General features: G+C 42.7%; 1 protein-coding gene across 7 annotated transcripts in view; it reads right to left on the bottom strand.

Moving 5' to 3' along the window:
• The window catches only part of CSMD3 (CUB and Sushi multiple domains 3), a 1,888,113-nt gene that overhangs the window by 591,438 nt on the left and 1,272,408 nt on the right, over positions 1 to 24,267 (bottom strand). For all 7 annotated transcript variants that reach the window (XM_077271102.1, XM_077271099.1, XM_077271098.1 and 4 more), the window contains one exon: positions 13,880 to 14,074. In XM_077271102.1, the coding sequence (XP_077127217.1) occupies positions 13,880 to 14,074 (195 nt within the window). The remainder of the gene's footprint in view (positions 1 to 13,879; positions 14,075 to 24,267) is intronic.

Genomic DNA, 24,267 nt, shown 5'->3' on the forward strand with positions numbered 1-24,267 from the left:
GTCGAGAGGTGGGTTATCATGTAAAAAGTAGCTATCCATAATTTTCTTTGCTTCCTCACTTATTTGTAGAAGTCATGCTGGTGGATTTTTTCACTCACAGTGGCGTTAATTTGCTCCATTGTTAAGATCTGCATCTATTGGACATTTTTGGCATATCTTGTGGACATGTCACATATGTTAAAGATAGTAATTCCTCTTAGAGGGAATCTGTCAGCAGACTTTTGATATGTAATCTGATGACAGTATAAGGTAGCAGATGAGGCACAGATTTCAGGGATGTGTCACTTATTAGGTTATGTGCTGTTGTTTCCACACAATGAAGGCTTTATCGCCAGCACATTATCACTGCTCGAACCACACCCCATCCTTGTCTGACCACTCCCACTCCTTTGATAAGCAGCTCACTGTAAATAGACAATATACACGGAAAGCTGTGGTGTGGGTGGGTTCAGTTTTCTGAGCTCTGCTACATGTAACATCTGAAAACTCTGATTGCGTGAGAACAGCTGCACCCAGTAAATTAAGTGATAAATCATTGGAATCAGAGTCTCTTTTCCTACATTATGCTGTTCTAAAATGAGATATTAAAAACCTCTGGACAGATTCCCTTTAAAGCACTGGCAAAATGCACGAGGCTTAATGAGACATAAGGCTCAGAAATATCGATAACTTGCAACCTCCCCAGAACCTATACTTACTGGTAGTATTTTGCTTTTTTTATTATACAAATAGTAAATAAAATGATGAATTATGCTTGTCAAACTTGTAATGGAAAAACTTCACAAATATATAAAGCAGAAAGCTTAAAGTTCTAAACTTATTTTTCCTTGGAAAATATATTTTATAATTCTTAAGATGACACCTCACTGTATAGTACACCCTGCCAGAAAATGCTTCACAGCTGTGAAGGATATCATGACTTCGCTCCTTAATTGTATTCTTGACAGAGTACCAACTGTGCTAATGTCATCTATCATATTAAAAGGATTCAGTGGCATGAACTGAAGCCCTGCATAAAAGCAATATACACAGCAAGGGACTTCGTGTGTGGAGATCAAATGGGCAAAACCAACCTGTCGGAATTTATTAACAATACAACTGCAAATTAATTCAATTCCCTCTCCCCAAAATTTTAATATACATTTTACTAAAATCTCCATTAGAGATAAGATAAATGGTGGATTAAGGGGGATTTATCACCTTTATTATCTGTCCACAGGATAGCAGTAAAATATGTGTGTATGGAGCAATGGTCAAGTATGTGCTTCTCGAACACTGCTCTGTTCAAAGGGTCCAGATCGCTGTTCTAGTCCATTGTTGGCCAACCAATCTCTGTATTGATCTATATTGCGGTTTCTGTCATAAGCAAAAGCTAAAACACCATGTTCAATCCATTGCTCAACAAGACAATTGCATACATTGGGATGAGCCATGGTTCCTGCAATGATTTGTTCAATAAATGAGAGAAGTAAGTCAACATGCAGTGTTATCTTATTAAGACATCTGCGATAAATGATGCATACTGAGCAAAGCCTCCAGACATAAATGTCACCTTCAGACATGAATGTCACCAATGTCCTCCACTTACCATGTCTCATTTATAATATAAAATATGTGAAATTCCTATATTCCTATAATTATTCCTAAATGACAGAAGACCTTTTTCCCACTCAGAGCTAAGTCCAAGCTGCGACACACTGGAGGAATATTACCAATAGTGATGAGCGAGTGTACTCGTTGCTTGGGTTTTCCCGAGCACGCTCGGGTGATCTCCGAGTATTTATGACTACTCAGAGATTTCGTTTTCATCCCAGTGTGATAGAAATATATATATCATGTAGATCTCACTTGCATGTATACTTCTCTATAATCAAATATATACTTATATGCTCACAGCTAATATATACATTATAATCAATGGTTTAAAATGTCTGACACGAACTGATATAACCCAGACAGATCATAAAATGGCTGACATGAACTGATATAAGCCTGATATAACCCAGACAGATCATATGGCGTTTTCCATCACAAAAAGCGTAATAGTGTCAGATGTATTAACTGCTGATCAAATGTCTCAACTCTGTCCTACATGCAGAGAGCTACATTTTACTTGCTTGGTCAGCAGTCATATGAGCATTAATCACAATATTCCATATATGTTTAGATAACCAATGACAGAGGAGCTAGACAATATGGTAATTAATTAACCACCCCTGACAACCCCTAACCACTCCTTTCTATGTGAAAATATAAAACTATGTATGTACAATAAAGTATCAGTATTGATGGAATGTTGTTCTGACACAATGGTGTTGCAGTCTCATTCCTTTTTTCTCTCTCACTCCTCTATTCTCCTCTCTATCTCTCTTCTCCTCCCTCTTCTCCTCACCCTCTCTCTCTCCTCCTTCTCCACTCCCCCACCACACCTATCTCCTCCTTCTTTCCCTTCTCCACACCCATCCCTCCTCCTCTTTCCACCTCCTTCTGCACACCCTGATTCTCCCCGTTTCTCTCTACCACACCTTTCTATCTCTCTCTCTTCCTTTGTCTCACTCATCAACCCCTCCTTCTTCTTCTTCCTCTTTTTTCCTCTTTGTTGCCGGCTGGGCCAACGCCCAATTCAAACAATATGGTGCTTAAGCACAAGGTTTCCCTTCTATGCCCCTGGCACAGTCCAGCCATTGCCAGTTGTGATATCGGGGAAAGAAGGTGAAAATCCTACTACACACAATGCAGTAGGCAACCCCCAGACACATCAGGTAGCAGACAGCTCAGCCCTGGGTGCAGAGGGGGGAGGAATGATATCACCATGTATTGATAATGTACAACTTCAGCACCGGTCAGAGCTGCCTACATTCACACCAACATAGAACTATAAGCCTAATCCATCACAGCTTCAGCAAGGGGGGAGACATCCTCACATAAAAAGCAACTTCTAAGTCCAATATCAGTCAGTGTACGACCCCAGTACAAGCTATTACAACTATTCCTCTGATGAAGATGAAGAGGGAACATCATACATGCTGTCCAGTACTGGAAAGGAAACCCACAGGCACCAAGAATACAGGGGCAGATAGAGGCACCACCATTAAACTATGTGCACTGCACTTCAAGTCAGGTGACAATCTTCCAGACCCAGGGATGCATCCCATGCCATTTTACCGAAGAAAGTAGCAGAACCAGCGAACATATGCAGCCACCTGGAATGATCTCTGGGCCATAAATGGAAATAGAAGCAGGTGCTGCACTCTGGCCAATCATGAAGGAACAATTCAAACTTCCAGCAGAATCAGACGTACACACTTGGGAGTCAGGGCCACAGCTAATTGAACAACTCAGAGAGTGGGCAAAAGGCAGATTGGCAGGACAAGCCAAAACCAAGAGCCAAGATAAGACAGAGTCTGTAAAGAAGTTTCATGGCAGAGTAATGCAAGTATTCCAAGACTTGGGCTTCACCATTCAAGACCAGATACACAGGCAAATGTTGGCACAGGTCTTTGTGCATGGACTGAGACAGCCAATCAGGAAACCACTGATAGTGGCTAGGCCTAGGAACAGGTCAATAGCAGTGGACTGGCCCAGAAAAAAATGTTTTATGTGCGCCTAGGAGACTGTTTATTGCTAATTGTTGCCAAAACTGCCACCATTATAGCACCACAAAGAGCGCAAAGAAGGAAACGCGTGCCGTGCTGCTGAGAACGCCGGAAGGGGAGCCAGAGGTGAAGACGCTGCAAAGTGCCGATCAACACACCGGAAGAACCGCTGCAGATTCCAGAGAGGAGACACCGACCTCAATAAGGTTAGCAAAGGGGAGAAGCTATGTTGGAGCAGGGGGAAGAAGTGATGGCAGATGCAGCCACAGCCCCTGTAATGCCCCAAGACCTTGGGTTGGATGCAGCCGCCGGTCTCATGGCACCCCCGGGCCTCGCCACGAATGCACCTGCAGGCCCCATCTTACCACCGCAGCTTCAATCAGCAGGCCGGACCCCGCTGCCGCTACGGTGCTCATCATGCCATTGTCCACAGTAGCCAAAGGGACCAAGTCCCAACCAGGATTGCAGAGGACGGCCCCTCTCATGGTGACTACTAACCTGGAAGCGCAACCACCCTACAAAGACAGAAGAAGTGTCAAGTGTTACATCTGTGGCAAGTTTGTCCATTACCAGAACCAGTGCAAAGCACCCACGCCCCCAAAGAGACTGGACCCATGCAACCCAAGAGTTGGTCCAGAGAAACAGGTCAAGGAAGAAGTGCAGAAAGCAGTGAAGTACCCCATCCAAAGGACAGGGGCAAGCAAGCCAGGTTCGCAAGACACTACGCTCCTGACATGTAAAACTTCATCTGCAGGACCAATACCTCAAATTACCCTTAAAGTGGATGGCATTGTCAGATCCAAAGTGGTGCAGCCAGAAGTGTGATGACACCTGTGGAACTCGCTGATCCCACCTGCCTATCAGAATCCTCTGTGTCTCGCATGGGCATTGATAGTCAAGTCAGACATTCTCAGCTTACAAAGCCACTGAGCGTGGGCACTCAGCCAGGACACTCTATCCTGTCCCAGTTTGTGGTGTAAAGGACCTGCCACTCAACCTGCTGGGAGCGAACCTACTGCAGAAGCTGAAGGCAACCACAGTGTTCCAGGAAGATGGGACAGTGACACTTTCTTCATCCCTGACCCGAGAAGAGTCATGCTGGCGGCCCTACAAGAACATTAAACAATCAATGAGGCCTACCCAAGGAGGTACTGGATGTAGTACCAGAAAGTCTATGGTCTAAGGGACCCCAGCACATGAGAAAACCTCAAGTTGCCCCAGTACGGGTGTCACTCAAGCCATGTACCCCGTACCCTCGTAAGGCCCAGGCCAGGCCTAGAGTCAAGCTGCCTCTGACCAACTGAAGGTCTACCTGGAAATAGGAATCATTGTTCCTCGCACATCGCCTTGCAATACCCCGCTTTTCCCCATCAAGAAAAATACTGTAAAAGGAGAGCCAGCCAAGTTCAGAATGGTATATGACCTGAGAGCTGTGAATGACGCCACGGTGTTTGAAACTGAAATTATGCCGAATCCGCACGCTCTGCTCTCAAATGTGCCTGCCACAGCAAAAGTGTTCACAGTGAACAACCTGGCTAATGTTTTCTCCAGTGTTCCCCTTCATCCAGAAGACCAGTTCCTGTTTGCCTTAATGCACCAGGGGGGACACCACACATGGACAGTGATGCCACAGTTGGCCCAGAACAGCCCTCCACAGTTCACCAAAGCCATGTCCACAGTCCTCACCAACTGGGTCACAGACCATGCAGAAGTAACCCACCTACAATACATGGACGATCTACTCCATTGTGCAATTGACTGACACGTGTAAAGCCCATTCCTTGTATCTCATACTCTACCTGGCGGAGCAGCACTGCAAGATCCCAAAGAACAAGGTCCAGTGGTGTCTGAAGCAAGTTACGTTCCAGAGACACTGTATTGCTCACCAGGCGAAACACCTGACAGATGACCGGAAGACCACAGTGGAGAAGATGGTCCCTCCGACAACTCCAAAGGTGCTACAGGCCTTCCTTGGTCTAGTTTCGTATTGCAGAGCCTGGATCCCTGATGCTTCCATCCTAATGCAGCCTCTGTGTGAATACGTCAGCGTGACCCCGTTCCTCCAGACAGATGTGGCCTTCAGTTCGTTCAAGAAGTTAAAAGGCTCTGTAGTCTCAGCGCCAGCACTAGGCCTATCTGACTACGAGAAGCCATTCCGTCTCTACTTGATGAGAAGAGAAGGCCTTGCTACTGGAGTCCTGACGCAGCTTCAGGGGGGAAAGCAGAGACTTTTGGACTACTTTTCAGCTCACCTGGATCCAGTCGCAAGGGGAGCCTCTACCTCCCGCATGAGAGCAGCAGTTGCAGCACACGCCCTCCTGGATAGGACTACTGACATAATTGGAAAAACCATTGGAAATCCTGGCTCTGCATGACATCTCAGCAATCCTCAATCAAACCCAGCCAAAACATCTCTCCAACGCCAGGCATCTTTGCCTCCAGTGCTCTCTACTCCTGCCCGACAATGTCACCATCTCCAGATGCACAGTCCTCAACCCATCCACTCTACTCCCACTCCCAAGGGGGGATACAGATATGGACCTTCAGATAAAAAGTCTGATCAAAATCTGCATGATACCTTCTGCAGGGATCTGAATTTGCTCCGGACGGATGACCATGATTGCTTCAGCATCATGCAACAGGAAACAGCAGGACTACCCAAGGTGGCAAAAGAGCCACTGACCAACCCAGAGTTGATCCTCTATGTGGATGGCTCCAGATTCGCAGATGATGAAGGAAGATTCCACACGGGATGTGCAGTGACCAGCAATCAAGAGATCATGTGGTCCAGAAGTCTGCCGCCCAGTCTGTCAGCCCAGGAAGCAGAACTGATAGCGCTGATGAAGGCCTACCAGATGGCAGAAGACAAGACTGAGAAAATGCATACCGATTCAAGGTACTCGCATGGCATAGCACATGACTTCGGACCCATCTGGGCTGCAAGGGACTTCATCACAGCAAGCGGAACAACCGTGAAGCATCATGGAGCCATTAAGGACCTGCTGAATGCACTTCAACTTCGAAAAGTGGTGACAGTACTAAAAGTCAAAGCGCGTGGAAAACTAAGCACAGTAGAGGCACGAGGCAACAACATGGTCGATATGGCAGCCAAAGAAGCAGTCAAGGATAGACAATATGGAAAAGTGGAAGAGGTCGTAGAGCCGGACGGCTACATGACGACTGAAGACAAGAAACCTGACCAAATGACGTCCTGTGATCTGCTCAAAAAGCTGCAAGAGCAAGCCCCAAAGGACAAGAAGGAATGCTGGATGCAGAAGAGAGCAGCACATGAAGAAGGAAGGGTATACTCAATGGACTACAAACCCTGTTTACCCCGAAGCATGTACCTTATCGTGGTCTAGTGGGCACATGGGCCCAGCCCCACACACAGATTAAAGACACAGATGAATGATCCGATTGGTGCTTACTGGTTCGCTCCAGAAATCTCCACCCTAACAGCCAAGTTCATAAACAGCTGTCTGACCTGTGGCCAATGCAACCCTGGAAGAATGGAGAAAGTTCCCATACATCATCTTGCCAGACCACCGTACCCCTCCCAGAGGATCCAGATAGACCACATCCAAATTCCGCCAAGTGGAGGTTTCAAATATGCCCTTGTGGCCGTAGACATGTTCTCAGGATGGCAGCCAGAAGCTTTCCCAGTGAAGAACCAGTCAGCAAAGACTACTGCAAAGAAGCTACTCTCAGAGACGAGATATGCAGCTATGGGGTCCCAGAAGTGATAGCGAGTGACCAGGGACCCACATTCACAGCAAATCTCCCACAAGAGATCTAGTCAGCAGTAGGGTCAGACTTAGGCCTACACACTCCCAATCACACTACTCAGTGTTAGGCACACTCCCAGAGGCCCAGAAAAGCTGTTACCGTATGAAATTTTGTTTGGGTCTAGTCCCAGGTTAGGGGTATCCTTTCCCTCAGCAGCTGATTATGTAATATGATACTTTGTCTGCTTATGTAATTGAAATCACCAAGAAACTTGCTAACATCCATTCTCGAGTTTTTTTCTTCATTGCCAGATCCAGATTCAGTGTCCGGTATGCACTCCTCGAAGCCAGGAGACTGGGTGTTGGTGAAAAAGTTTGTAAGGAGAACACCACTCGATCCCAGATTTGATGGTCCTGTTCAAGTGCTGCTGATGACACCAAACTCTGTGAAACTGGAGGGAAGACCCGCTTGGATCCACTCATCGCATTGCAAGAAAGCTCCCCTACCAGAAGATGACAAGCAAGCCAGAATGATGTTGTGGCCTGACCGAATAGATGACCTACCTGATAAAGACTACACATCGCTCACTACACATGCTATTGACTAAGAGACTGATTGCAACGAACCCCCGTTAGGGACAGATCTCCTGACCGCCCATTTGCGAAAAGTCTGTACGGAGTAGGGCACAGGCGTTAGGCTTGTGTCAGTTCGCCGACAGCACAAAAGAGTTGCAGCGCTTTGGGACAGGAGGCTAGGATTAGGGCAAGTGATATCTAAGGGGGGCTTGTGATAGAAATATATATATCATGTAGATCTCACTTGCATGTATACTCCTCTATAATCAAATATATACTTATATGCTCACAGCTAATATATACATTATAATCAATGGTTTAAAATGTCTGACACGAACTGATATAACCCAGACAGATCATAAAATGGCTGACATGAACTGATATAAGCCTGATATAACCCAGACAGATCATATGGGGTTTTCCATCACAAAAAGCGGAATAGTGTCAGAGTTATTAACTGCTGATCAAATGTCTCAACTCTGTCCTACATGCAGAGAGCTACATTTTACTTGCTTGGTCAGCAGTCATATGAGCATTAATCACAATATTCCATATATGTTTAGATAACCAATGACAGAGGAGCTAGACAATATGGTAATTAACTAACCACCCCTGACAACCCCTAACCACTCCTTTCTATGTGAAAATATAAAACTATGTATGTACAATAAAGTATCAGTATTGATGGAATGTTGTTCTGACACAATGGTGTTGCAGTCTCATTCCTTTGAGCGCTCAAAATACTCAGTCTAATTGGGAGCGGCCACAGCACACACAGAGGGATAAATTTATCCAACCCAAATATTTCCATAACACCAGCAGCTGAATGATTGACAGCGACTAGCCAGGGTGAGTACATGTGGGGGTTGCCTGGTTGCTAGGGAATCCCCACATGTACTTAGGCTGGCTGGTAGCTGTAAATCATTCAGCTGCTGCGATGAGAACTAAATCTCGGAGCAGTCATAAATACTTGGAGGTCACCCGAGCGTGCTCAGGAAAACCCGAGCAACGAGTACACTCGCTCATCATTAATTACCAAGCCAAACCCAAGTTTGATCTTGCAGATCCTGCTCTTCAGGGGCTTGGATTTTCTCGAACTGATGCCTCTTATCTCTTTGTGATCTGCTCTGCAAAAATCTACTCCTAAAGGAGTGCTTTTGGTTTGCTGCTAGATCTTCAATTCAATAAGGGTTTAACCTCATTTCAGTTGTCTGTTTTTACATGTAAAATCCCAGAGAGATTCACATGATTGAGTGTTACAATATATTGTCATAAATGGAATCTAGATTGTAGAGGCCCGGATGTCTCTGTTCTCTTATGTTTAGGTCAACAAGGCAAGGGTCTTGAACATGTTCCTACTGCATGAAATGATTTATGAATGCTGAAAATGAAAATTATACGCAATTAAATACAGGTAGGTACAATGACCTAAAAGTATGGAGGCTGCAGTACAGAATCTTCTTGTTAGCGTCTGCCGAGTGACTCACTAGGAAGTGACTTCCATTGGACATTGACAAGCCAGAGCCAAGGAGTAAAGTTACATGATGAGGTATAAGTGCTATGATGGAAGGATGAGTCACCAAAAAGATATGAGTGGTCTACATAAGTCGGAAAAGTAATTTCATAAGTTTGATGAGTAATTGAACATTTTAAATTAAAATGGTATATTATTGAAGGATAATTCCACTTAGGAAATGAGTTTGACTAATTAAAATCATTTTGCTTGGTGCTATAACTTACTGGAATAATTCTAAATACTTGACTTAAAGCTTCAATATTTTCTATGTAAAGGAGATAATATTTTCTATATAATTAATTGAGCATGACTGAGCTTTTGACAAGCTCTGTCGTATTAGGGCTTATGGACAGTGGAGAAGAGTGTAACCACTTTAGAACACCTCTAAGGCCAGAATAGGAAGCTGCTCTGCAAGGATTTTATCCTAAAGGGATTGTCACATAAGCTGCATATATCACGTATCCATAAGATAGGTGTTAAATATATGACATCCGTGGGTCCAATCACTGAGACATCCACCAGTCATAAGAATGGGGTGGCACAATGTTTCCTGCATTAATGAAGTGATAGTGAGCATCTGGAACCACTTCTTGATAAATATCCATTAACTGTTTACAGTTATTTTAGATTAATTTGGCAGAGGTCCCACATGCTCACTAATTCTTCATTCCCAAAGTAGGCTTTGAACCCTCCATTTTCAAGAACAGTGGTGGTTGAAGCAGCAACACCTTATGCAATAATATTTTTATTATCTAGTGTATGGATCAGTGATAACTACAGTTTATGAGACTGAAACAACTCCTTTACGCAGTTAGGGATCGCCGTATTTTTGGTCTGAATGGGATTCAACAAAACATCAAATCATACTCGGCCATGCGCATGTCTGACTTTTTCCTTGGACACAGTCTGACAGAGGAAAAAAACACAACATGCCCGAGTTTGATCTGATATTCGGATCGCCAGGCAAATCAATGAGTCCATGAAAACCATCGGACTGCACTCAGATGACTGAATGGAGAAGATGGAGACTTTTTTTGTCCATCTTCTCCTCAACTGAGGGAACGGAGTACACTATGATGACAGTGATCAAACTCTGATCAGAGTTTCATCAAAGTGTGATTTGTAAATCGTCCTGATACTCTTTGATCAGATAATATAGGCTTGTCTACATCTGCCCTTACAAGGAGGAATATACAAATGACCATGCCTTCTGCCTGGAAAATAAGCTGATTTCTTGGGCTCTGAGGCTCCATATGTGTCAGTATGTCAGTGGCTCCCTTTTGAAGAGTTGATTGTTGTGAGATTGAATCAATTATTATGTTGCCATCACTCATCATAAATAATAGTCTAAGTATTTTGATATTTTAGAATGAATTCCTTCACCCCAAAGCCTGAGTTCACAGCCACTAGGTCTCCCGACAACTGCATGGGTCGGAAACCTCATTGTAAATTTTGAGGGACATTTTAAAGTTACTGGGGTTTCTAGTTGCTGGAGCACCTGTCCGCTATGAATTAAGGTTACCTTATTTAAAATGTTTGGACGAACCAAACAGACCTGAACATCCATTGGTTTGCCCATCTCTAGTCTTGATAAATTCTTCCTCCATAAGTACAAGCTCTTCTGTTGTGAAATAGCATGCAACATGATATATTTAAGGTTGTCTAATGATCTTATAAAAAATATGATGATATATCCACATATCCAAGCCCTTTCCACTTCCTGCCGACTTCAACTCAAAAATATTTCACGAATCCATTCATTCCTCAACCAAGACTCTGCAAAAACCCTAGTCCATGCCCTCATCATCTCTCGCTTTGACTACTGCAACCTCCTGCTCTGTGGCCTCCCCTCGAACACTCTCGCACCCCTCCAATCTATTCTAAACTCTGCTGCCTGACTAATCCACCTGTCCCCCCGCTATTCCCCGGCCTCTCCCCTCTGTCAATCCCTTCACTGGCTCCCCATTGCCCAAAGACTCCACTACAAAACCCTAACCATGACGTACAAAGCCATCCACAACCTGTCTCCTCCATACATCTGTGACCTCGTCTCCCGGTACTTACCTACACGCAACATCCGATCCTCACAAGATCTCCTTCTCTACTCCCCTCTTATCTCCTCTTCCCACAATCGTATACAAGATTTCTCTCGCGTATCACCCCTACTCTGCAACCCTCTACCACAACACATCAGACTCTCTCCTACCATCGAAATCTTCAAAAAGAACCTGAAGACCCACCTCTTCCGACAAGCCTACAACCTGCAGTAACCACCGATCGACCAAACTGCTGCATGACCAGCTCTATCCTCACCTACTGTATTCTCACCCATCCCTTGTAGATTGTGAGCCTTCGCGGGCAGGGTCCTCACTCCTCCTGTACCAGTTATGACTTGTATTGTTTAAGATTATTGTACCTGTTTTTATTATGTATACCCCTCCTCACATGTAAAGCGCCATGGGATAAATGGCGCTATAACAATAAATAATAATAATAATAATAATAATATCCTAATATAAATCTGAAACTAGAAAGCCTAGACATATCACCCTGAAAGTGAAGGGAAAAAATAAAGTAACATTTAGTAGTATGCACTGCCACCATGTAGTGTTTTCACCTTTAGAGGCAATATGTAGGTAAATGAGGCAAAGTTGACAACATAACTAAATTTTGTGATCACGATCACTGTATGTCTGTATTCCTTAGAAACTAAATATATTTATTCAGTTGTGATTAGTGGGTAACTTAATAGTTACAGTCTATTAACAAAACGTTCCCATAGGAGACTTTTAAGAATAAGATGTCATGTGTCTAAGCATGAAGATTTAAACTTGAGGAAGAGTGGATATAAATCTGCACTGCCGGAGATACAATGTACGATGAGAGTCAAAAATAACAGATGTGTTTTTTATTTGTCAATGCATGTCGAAGTGTTTATGCCTCTTCATTAGGACAACCACAATTACTGATGTGTGGATGACACTTTGATAAATAAAAGCAGGCGATATACAATTTTCATCTCTCATCATACATTAGACCTCAAGCAGCGCAGATTTATATCCATTCTTCCTCCCAGTTTGAATCTCATTATTTGGTTATTTTGTTTTACCTTGGATAAGACCCTATTGTGCTTCTTGTCTTTCCAGTTTTTAATTCATTTGAACATAAGGAATAACACTATTCCTCGCGATTGTATGAACTATATCTCCTTCCTCTGTAGGATATATTTAGAATGTTCCGGAAAATATTTGGTGGACACTAGGGTTGAGCGACTTTTGCTTTTTTAGGATCGAGTCGGGTTTCGTGAAACTCGACTGTCTCGAAAGTCGGATCGTGTGAAATCGGCCGATTATTGTGAAAAGTCGGGGGGCCGACCGAAACACAAAACCCAATGCAATTTTTTTTTTATTCTCTCTCTCTCTCTCTCTCCCCTCCGTCCCTGCAAAATTTGTGTTTCACTGTGGGAATCGCTATATCCCAAACGTTAAGATGGCGGTTTTACCCCTTGTGACGCCGCACAAAGCGAGGCGGAACCCATGTCATCACGCTGCACACACTCCTTCATTGGCTGAAAAAATGGCGGGGAAAGCGTCATACAAAACGCGACTTTGGCGCGAAGATCGCCGACCGTGTGGCCGATCCCATGCTGGGGTCGGGTCGGGTTTCACGAAACCCGACTTTGCCAAAGGTCAGCCACTTTTGAAAATGACCGATCCGTTTCGCTCAACCCTATGGACACTGATGTAGCTTAAAGAGATATAAAGAATTTCTACTATGTGTCAAAATAAAACATGTTCAGAATCAGCAGCTTAAATGACATTAATCAGAAGTACCGAGCAGTGTTGCTGTGAATCTATCTCTGCACCATAGCAAAACAGCATCAGCACCATCTGTATATATCTCTTTGACTCTCTTGCTCACGCTGCTTCTTTTTTCTCCTTTCCCAATATTTTTTTATAGGCTAATAGGCAGCTGCAAGTTGATCACTCAGTGAGCAGCCATTCCATTTTATTTTGAACACTACAGATATTAGTGATATTTCTCAGTGAATTATTATTATTTTGGAGACATAAGAGAGTATAGGCCTCTCTATGATATAGTACAAAGTTTCTTAAATTAGCTTGTACTATTGATTTATTTAAAACATGCTGAAATGAGAGTAACTATTTAATGTGAAATATTTACTCTACCTGATAAAATTGTTAAAATTGGCAATGTGGGAATATTTTGCGAGGTTCACAATATATTGTGCCAATTCAGGTATTTTAGTGAATCTGTGATTCAGAAAATGTGTCCAGCCTTTTCAAATGATTCAATTTGGCCTTATTTTCTAGCATCTCAATTGACAGCTGTTAGATACACATTCATTTGCGCCTATGGTGAAGGTGCCTACAAAGAACATATGCTTTACTAATATCAATAATATTTAATGGAATTCATTTTTATGGTATTATATAAAATCTCACCATGACAGCTTGGCAAAACTCGGTTCCATCCAGGTCTTCCATCATCTCCCATGATGCATGTAAGTGTTGAATATCCTTGAAGGACATAGCCGGCATCACAATAATAAGTAACAGTGGATCCAAGCTTATAATCCATACCAAGTCGAGTGCCATTCATTATATTTCCAGGGTCAAAGCACGATTCTCGTAGTTTGGCTGCAGAAAACAAAACAAAACAATATATTAAGTACATAAATGACTTGATAAACTAAAAGACTTTTAGTTTTACTTAATTTTTACTAAACTTAAACACTTAAGGACCGAGGGATTTTTAATTTATTTTTTCCGTCATCATAGTAATATGAGCCATATGAGGATTTGAGTTTAGTCTGATGGGTTGTAGTATACACTCACCGGCCACTTTATTAGGTACACCATGCTAGTAACGGGTTGGACCCCCTTTTGCCTTCAGAACTGCCTCAATTCTTCGTGGCATAGATTCAACAAGGTGCTGGAAGCATTCCTCAGAGATTTTGGTCCATATTGACATGATGGCATCACACAGTTGCCGCAGATTTGTCGGCTGCACATCCCAAAGATGCTCCATACAAGGCAGGATGGATCCATGCTTTCATGTTGTTTACGCCAAATTCTGACCCTACCATCCGAATGTCGCAGCAGAAATCGAGACTCATCAGACCAAGCAACGTTTTTCCAATCTTCTACTGTCCAATTTCGATGAGCTTGTACAAATTGTAGCCTCAGTTTCCTGTTCTTAGCTGAAAGGAGTGGTACCCAGTGTGGTCTTCTGCTGCTGTAGCCCATCTGCCTCAAAGTTCGATGCACTGTGCGTTCAGAGATGCTCTTAGGCCTACCTTGGTTGTAACGGGTGGCGATTTGAGTCACTGTTGCCTTTCTATCAGCTCGAACCAGTCTGCCCATTCTCCTCTGACCTCTGGCATCAACAAGGCATTTCCGCCCACAGAACTGCCGCTCACTGGATTTTTTTTCTTTTTCGGACCATTCTCTGTAAACCCTAGAGATGGTTGTGCGTGAAAATCCCAGTAGATCAGCAGTTTCTGAAATACTCAGACCAGCCCTTCTGGCACCAACAACCATGCCACGTTCAAAGGCACTCAAATCACCTTTCTTCCCCATACTGATGCTCGGTTTGAACTGCAGGAGATTGTCTTGACCATGTCTACATGCCTAAATGCACTGAGTTGCCGCCATGTGATTGGCTGATTAGAAATTAAGTGTTAACAAGAAGTTGGACAGGTGTACCTAATAAAGTGGCCGGTGAGTGTAGATTGACGTAAGGTTCTTGTTCCACCTCAGCGACACCGACCCGAATGAACTGGGGGAGGGACCATTCACCAACCTCAGAAATAAGAGTAAACGTATGCCACCCGTATCAAGTGACCTAAGCCCTATTGATGTATTTCTGAATTTGGTGACAGAGGACTTAGTGGAGCTAGAATCCAATATAAAGAGGAAAGGAGCCTATAATCTAACAAAAAGCGAGATGAAAAGTCTATGTGAACTTGAGAAAGATCATGAAAGGGTCATAAAGCCCTCAGACAAAGGGGGAAACGTAGTCGTGATGGATGTGGGACAATATCGGGACCTATGTTATTCTCTTCTTCAAAAAGAGATGGGCTATGAGAAATTGGAGGCTAATCCAACTAAAACCTACCATGAACAATTAAAATCACTGGTAGGGGAAGCCTTCAACAAAAAATTGATTGATGTTAAAGAAAGAGACTTGTTGATACCGACGCACCCAGTAGTGCCGACATTCTATAGTGTACCTAAAATACACAAAGGCACAAATCCATTAAAGGGGAGACCTATAGTCTCAGGAATCGGTAGCCTCACGCAAAATCTAGGACTATATGTGGATCACGTACTACGGCCCTTTGTGGCCTCTTTAAGTTCCTACACCCGTGACACGACAGACCTTCTTTTAAAACTAGAGAGTGTGGTATTGGATGCGGACATGTTGTTATGCTCCATTGACGTTGAAGCGTTGTATTCTTCCATCCAACACAATAAAGGGATCATGGCTGTGGAGTACTTTCTCAATACAAGAGGACTCCAATTTCGCCAACATAATGAATTTGTTGTGAAGGCGTTAGAATTTTGCCTAACAAAAAACTATTTCCTTTTTGATGGTACCCACTTCCACCAGCTCAGGGGTACAGCAATGGGGAGCCCCTGTGCTCCCTCGTACGCAAATCTACTCCTGGGCTGGTGGGAGGAAAATGTGGTCTTTGGTGATAGGGCAGACACGGAAGATAACGTCGTCATGTGGCTATGCTACATTGACGACGTGTTTGTCATTTGGAGGGGAAGTGAAGAAGGCTTCACCTCCTTTGTCACGGGCCTTAATGTAAATGATCTGGGCCTACATTTCACCTACGAGATAGGGAGAAACAAATTACCGTTTCTAGACGTGACCATTGAAAGGGGGAAAGATGGACAAGTAACCACAAGCACTTATAGAAAGCCAACAGCGTCCAACTCTCTATTAAGGTGGGAGTCAAATCACCCCTTCGCCCTTAAAAAAGGCATCCCCAAGGGACAGTATCAAAGGGTCTGTAGAAACTGCTCCGAACCTCAGATGTACCAAAAGCAGGCAGATGATCTTAGAGCACGTTTTCGTGAACGAGGGTACCCAGATAATGTACTCAGAGAGGCATATAATGTATCCCTAAATAGACAAAGGAAAGATCTCCTGAAACCCACACCGAAGAAAGAAGGGGACCAACAAATTAGACTGATCACAAAATACACAAACGGAGCCACAGACATGAGAGAAATCCTTAAAAAGCACTGGCCCATTCTTCAAATGGATAGGGATCTGAAGGAAATTATTACCCCCACCCCACAAATCACATTCAGAAAGGGCCGTTCGATCAAAGACAGGGTAGTCCACAGCCATTTTACCCCCCCTTCCCCAAAAGTGAGTCCAACATGGTTGGGTGAAAAGGTGAAAGGCTGTTACAAATGTGGTAAATGCAAATATTGTGCATCCCTAAGCCAAGGGAATGAGTTTGTGAGTAATGTGACGGGAAAAACATACCGCATAAACCACTTCATTAATTGCAGGACCAAAGGAGTGGTCTACAAAATGACCTGTGAATGTGGAATGGAGTATGTGGGAAAAACGAGCAGAGAACTGAGAAGACGGGTGGGTGAACACCATGGAGACACTCTAAAAGGGAGAAACACCTCAGTAGCAAACCATATTAATAGAGTACACCAAGGCAACCTAAAAGTTGTTAAATTCATGGGGATAGATAGAATATACCAGCCGCCAAGAGGCGGAGATTGGGACAGGAACATTCTACAAAGAGAGAGTAAGTGGATTTTCAGGCTGCAAACCATTACACCACAAGGTCTTAATGACCAACTCAGCTTTTCTTCCTTCCTATAGAAACGAGGTATCAATAGGGCATTTAGCCTATAGGGAAAGCCGCCGTCGAGTGGGGGCGCCAATGCGCAGGAATAGGTGCCAACCTCCGCGTGAGGTAGGGAAGAGCTGAGGAAGGGTGGAACAGGGCTAGAATAGACTGCACCCTAAATCTATCATTCTAACATATAAGGTCTGACGTGTCACTGTATGAGGAACTAATAGGTACCCAAAAAAACTTAATGTCCCAGTCCATCTCGTCATATGATTCTAACTTGTCATAAATTATAGCTACTTTTTATAAGGATCTCTGGTTAATAAAAGGTGACTATCTGAACCTCACATTTTTCTAGAAAGGTCAGGGTTCATGGTGGTGTATAAGAGATGTGGATACGATATTACCCGTACATACCTTCCCACTGGCCAGAGGTTTTTTTTCGTATTTACCCGATAGTTGAGAAAGGAGAGTGAATTATTAAATGTGGTACTAGGAAATAATACCCATTAGAGAACCTCCCTGTTATATTCTATTATTGTTGCAGAGATACCCGGCAAACCGGAAATGACGATAGGTTTGTAGCAACAGCGTCTAGGTTGCCGAGGATACCATGCACGTAACAGTATAGTGCACGTGCCTTAACAATCCAGGATTCCTATGTGGATCCAGGAAATGCATAAGGCTTACAATGTGCACGCGCGTCCATGAGCAATGCGCGCGCGCATCTATACCGGAAACGGGGCTGGCGTCCGGAAGTGCGCCAGCTTAACGCCGGTTTTATTCTGCTATATAGGACGGCTACTAGTAAGTAGACCAATGATTTCCCCAAATAATGCCAATGATCCCCTGAGGAATCCGCATAGGAAGAAACGCGTCGGGAGGCACAATAGAGTCAGGAAGCCATGAAGCGGATTTATGAGGGAACCGCTAAAGGCATCCTGAGGGCACTCATGCTGCAAGGAAACTGCGACTGAAAGGACAAGCAGTATAGACAGATGAGTACACCGGGGATGGGTGGATATACTTTGTAAAACTAAGCAGTGGTCTGTTATTATGCGCATCTAGAGAGGGTATCTATAGAACAAACAGCGTGACTATTAAAGCAGCCACTGCTATACAGATAGTCTACCCACACAGTATATCAAGCAGAAAAGGTCTCTAGCAGTCAGGTTGGAGTGATTGACATAAAACCATGTACTGTTAGAGGAGGAACCATTTTTCACTGTACCTTGGACTCCACATAGGGAGAATTGTGATAGGTACCCTTAAGCACATTGAAAGAGTTCTATTGCTGTTTTCTATGGAGGAACATGACAATATGAAGAACTATTAGAGTGCACAAAGAGGGAGGCAATATCCTATCTAGACGAATGATATATAACCCCGAGGGGGAGAAAGGACAGTGACGTTCCTTTTTAAGTTGTAAGAGATATATGTATTGTTTGTCAGCACTTGCACTTTTCGTAACACTGTTTGTTTTAGATTTTAACACAGGAACTAAGTAAAAGCTATGTTTTAAGTCTATTTATTATATATATAAAAAAAACCTGCTAATTGCAACAGTTGTACCCAGAGGTTTTTTCATCTATTGAATCTATAGAAGCCAGGCTGACAGTATAGTATAGATTGAAGCCTTTCATTTTATCCTATGTACTGAAAATGGGAAATATTCTAAATGCAGTGGAATGGTGAATCTAACCCTACCTCCCACAAATCTGCAATTATTTTTGGCTGGTGTTCTTGCGGTGTTCATTATGCTTGTAAAAATGATCTGGTAACCTGATTTTCCAGGTTATTATAATTACATTGATCCTAAACTTTCTTCATTTTTTTTGTTATGCAATTGTGGAAAATTGTTTTCCATTTCATTTTTTTTGTTAAATAAATTTGTTTAAATTTTACAAGTTTTGAAAGTTATGTACCCAGCAATACAAAATATATATATATATTTTACATTTTGCAATTTTGCCATTTATGTTTAGGCAAAAAGGATGAGATTTCAACCTTTTTATGTTCTTTTAATATTTTTTAAGTTGTTTTCAATTTAAACCCCTTTGAGACAAAGCCCTTTTTCATTTTTGCATTTCTGTTTTTGCTCCCCTTCTTCCCAGAGCCATAACTGTTTTACTTTTCCGTCAATACGACCATGGGAGAGCTTGTGTTTTGCAGGACAAGTTGTACTTTTGAACGACACCATTGGTTTTACCATATCGTGTAGTAGAAAATGGGAAAAAAGTTCCAAGTGCGGTGAAATTGCAAAAAAAATGCATTTCCACAATGTTCTTTTTGGATTTTTTTTTACTATGTTCACCAAATGCTAAAACTGACCTGCCATTGTGATATTCCATGTCATTACAAGTTAATAGATACCAAACTTGTCTAGATCCTTTTTTATTTAAGTGGTTAAAAAAAAATGTTTAGTAAAAAAAAAATTGCGCCATTTTCCAATACTTGCAGCGTCTCCATTTTTTGTGATCTCGGGTTTCATGATGGCTTATTTTTTGCAGTGCCGAACTGACGTTTTTAGTTATACCATTTTAGTATACATTCGATCTTTTGATCGCCCGTTATTGCATTTTAATGCAATGTTGCGGCAACAAAAACCCCCGTAATTCTGGAGATTTTAATTTTTTTCCCATTACGCCGTTTTGCTATCGGGTTAATTATCGGCTTTTTTTATTGATATATCGGGCAATTCTGAATGCAGCAATACCAAATATGTGTATGTTTGATTTTGTTATAATTGTTTTATTTTGAATGGGGCGAAACGGGGGCGATTTAAACTTTTATAAATAAATTTTTTTTTATATTTTTAAAAACTTCTTTTATACTTTTGGCATGCTTCAATATTCTCCATAGAAGACTAGAAGCTGCTATAACCCGATTGGCTCTGCTACATACAGGCGATCAGATCAACTGTATGTAGCAGAATAACTCACTTGCTATGAACTCTGACCACCAGGCACTAAATTTATAAAATAGAAAAAAATCCAGCTCAACGAGGTGGTGAAAAAGCAAAGTCTTGGTACTTTATTCACTTCATATCAAAAAATAGAGGATAAAACAACAGCACAATATAATTAAAAACACTATCTACGCGTTTCTGGTGACATAGCACCCTTATATTGTGCTGTTGTTTTATCCTCTATTTTTTGATATGAAGTGAATAAAGTACCAAGACTTTGCTTTTTCACCACCTCGTTGAGCTGGATTTTTTTCTATTTCCTGCATTCCTCACGCCTTGACACAGTGTTTCCGTGCTCCGAGCCTCCAGGGACTACAACTATGGTGAGCTGGATTTTTTCTTTTGACTAAATTTATAACACTAAATTTATCACACCTGCTCCCCTTCACAACTGAGACCTTGTAACACTATTGAATCACATAACAGAAGGGAGGGAAAATGGCTTATTGACTACAATGTGGCTATTTACACTTAGTGGTGTATTCACTTTTGTTGCTAACAGTTTAGACGTTAATGGCTGTATTGAGTTATTTAGAGGGCACACCAAATTGACACTGTTATACAAGCTGTACACTGACTGCTTTCCATTGTATCAAAGTGTCATGTCTTCAGTGTTGTCTCTTGAAAATATTTACAAAAATGGGAGGGGTGTACTCACTTATGTGATATACTAAGGGATTATGAGGATAAAATATATCACAAAAATGTGTTAAGATTTTAAATGATAATATACCAAGTCAATATCAAACAGTTAATGGGTGCTAGCTAGTTGTTTTCATTATGGTTGACGTGGCTTCTTTGCAACCTTAAAGGGAACCTGTCACCCCCAAAATTGAAGTTGAGCTAAGCCCACCGGCATCAGGGGCTTTTCTACAGCATTCTGAATGGATGTTAGATAATACTCACCTGGACGGGCAGTCTGATCCGATGGGCGCCGCGGTCCGGGGCCTCCCATCTTCTTACGATCACGTCCTCTTCTTGTGTTTACGCCGCAGCACTGGCGCAGGCGTACTTTGTCTGCCCTGTCGAGGGCAGAGCAAAGTACTGCAGTGCACAGGCGCCGGGAAAGGTCAGAGAGGCCCAGTGCCTGCGCACTGCAGTACTTTGCTCTGCCCTCAACAGGGCAGTCAAAGTACGCCTGCGCTGGAGCCGCAGCGTGAAGAGAAGAAGAGGATGTCATCCTATGAAGATGGGAGGCCCCGGACCGGACTGCGATGCCCATCGGACCAGACCGCAGCGGGAACGCCCCTGGGTGAGTATAATATAACCTCTTTTTCTCATCTTTCAGGATACATTGGGGGCTTATCTACAGCATTACAGAATGGTGTAGATAAGCCCCTCATGCTGTTGGTCTTAGCTCAACTTCCATTTTGGGGGTGACAGGTTCTCTTTAATAATGTGACTGTTTATCAGATTCCATCATATGACAAAAGCACAAGCCATAACAGTTGCCAAAATGGATAATATTGCCAAAATAATTGTAAACAAATATAACTTTTCATAAATATCTTTTAGCTTTCACACTAGTCTCCATTCTGAGAGAAACATGGATTAATAAAAACAGATGGAGATGTATAAACTTTGAGGGGTTCTTTGGTCTGATATCTCAGGGTTGGTCAGCTCCCAGCATCTATTTCTCAGTTCATACTACTTTGCCAATACAAAGTACAATATAAATACTTGCATATGAGAAGTGATGGGAACAGAAAACATAGCCTACTGAATAATTTACTAACGTTAAAAGGTATTATTAGTTTTGAAATGCACAAATGTGCCCATGATTATCAAAAAAATAAATAAAAACCATACAGACCTACGTGACTGGTCACACTTTCAAATACTCCGTACTTTGTCACCTTTCAGTCTCTTTGCTTCCTCTTCCAGCAGAAAAACAAATTTATTTTATCACAGTTGAGCAGTGGTCAGTTAACAGCCCCAGTCAGAAGAGGAATACAAGAGACCGTCAGAGCACATAGTACAAAGTATGAACGAGTTGCACAGATACAGTAGGTCCATATATGTTTGTCTTACATCAACATAAGCCAACAATGTAGAAGAAAACCCTCAAGCCTAAAAGATGGTTGAGATCTGTTAAAAATGACTTCTTTTTATGCTTACTCTTTAACTACTATTGTTATTTTTTCCCTTGGGAAAACCTGTATTTGTATAGTATTAGTTATAATCATAATTTTCTTGTGCAATCTCAGTTTAAAGAGGTTATCCCATAACCAAATTTCATCGCCTATCCCCATAGTAGAAGATAAATTAATAATTGCTGCACAGACTCCTCCACGATCCCAGAAAATGTGATGGCCAAAATCTTCTGAGTGGATGAAGTTTTCATGAGCATTATTAAGATGTTTTATGCTCTACTCAGTCAGGGGACTGTTGTGAACTCTATTTCTGGGCTCCCTCTTGTGGTCACAAGTGGTACTGTGTGAGTGCTGTCTTTCTGCAGGTTTGTGACTGGCATCAGCTGTCTCGTTATCTGTGGGCTGGTTTTCTATTTAAGCTCACTTGGACTCTCAGTCTATGCCTGCTGTCGTTGTATTCAGTGCTATTCTGATTGCTCCTGTCTACATCCGTTATCAGTCTCTCCATGAGAAGCTAAGTTCTGTTTGCTTATTCTTGCTCATCTATGTTCAATATGTTTCCTAGAATATTATGAGTTTTGTCCAGCTTGCTAATATGTGATTTCTCTGCTTGCTGGTAGCTCTGGGGTGCTGAGTTGCTCCCCCCACATCGTTAGTTGGTGTGGGGGTTCTCGCATTCTCTGCGTGGATATTTTTGTATAGGGTTTTTTACTGACCGCACAGATCCCTTGCTATTTTCTGCTATCTAGTGTTAGCGGGCCTCATTTGCTTAACCTGTTTCATCTCTGCGTTTGTCTTTTCCTCTTAACTCACCGTTATTATTTGTGGGGGGCTGTTCTATATCTTTGGGGTTATTTCTCTGAGGCAAGTGAGGTCTTACTTTATCTCTAGGGGTAGTCAGTTTCTCAGGCCGTGAAGAGACGTCTAGGATTTCAGGAAACGTTCCACGGCTACCTTTAGTGTGTTTGGTTAGGATCAGGTTTTGCGGTCAGTCCAGTTACCACATCCCCAGAGCTTGTCCTATTATCTCTGACTTAGCTGGTTAGATTTGTGATCCAAAGCCACTGAGATCATAACAGTACAGCAGGCCTGAAAAGTGTTTAATGCATCGCAGAAGTGGGATAAGAGAAGTCCTGAGTATATTTTTTTTTTCCTCTCCCTTTGCGGCAGTCTGTCCAGCTTCTCTCATCCCCTTAATCTCTGGGTGGCTTTGAGTTCAGCTGCAGACATGGATATTCAGAGTCTGACTTCTAGTGTGGATCATCTTGCTGCAAGGGTGCAAAGCATTCAGGATTTTGTTGTTCACAGTCCTATGTCTGAGCCAAAAGTACCTATTCCTTAGTTGTTTTCTGGAGATAGATCTCGGTTTCTGAATTTTAAGAATAATTGTAAATTATTTCTTTCTTTGAGACCTCGTTCCTCTGGTGATTCCGCTCAGCAAGTTAGAATTGTTATCTCCCTGTTACGTGGCGACCCTCAAGATTGGGCCTTCTCCCTGGCACCGGGAGATCCTGCATTGCTGAATGTGGATGCATTTTTTCTGGCGCTTGGATTGCTTTATGAGGAACCTAATCTTGAGAACCAGGCAGAAAAGGCCTTGCTGGCTCTCTCTCAGGGCCAGGATGAAGCTGAGGTGTATTTTCAAAAATTTCGGAAATGGTCGGTGCTTACTCAATGGAATGAGTGTGCCCTGGCTGCAAATTTCAGAGAAGGTCTTTCTGAAGCCATTAAGAATGTTATGGTGGGGTTCCCCACGCCTGCAAGTCTGAATGACTCAATGGCTTTGGCCATTCAGATTGATCGGCGTTTGTGGGAGCGCAAATCTGCGCACCATCTGGCGGTGTTTTCTGAACAGAGACCTGAGTCTATGCAATGTGACCGAATTCTGACCAGAATTGAGAGGCAAAATCATAGACATCAAAATGGGTTGTGCTTTTA

Source organism: Ranitomeya variabilis, chromosome 6 (genome assembly GCF_051348905.1).
Source record: "Ranitomeya variabilis isolate aRanVar5 chromosome 6, aRanVar5.hap1, whole genome shotgun sequence".
Classification (NCBI taxonomy): domain Eukaryota; kingdom Metazoa; phylum Chordata; class Amphibia; order Anura; family Dendrobatidae; genus Ranitomeya; species Ranitomeya variabilis.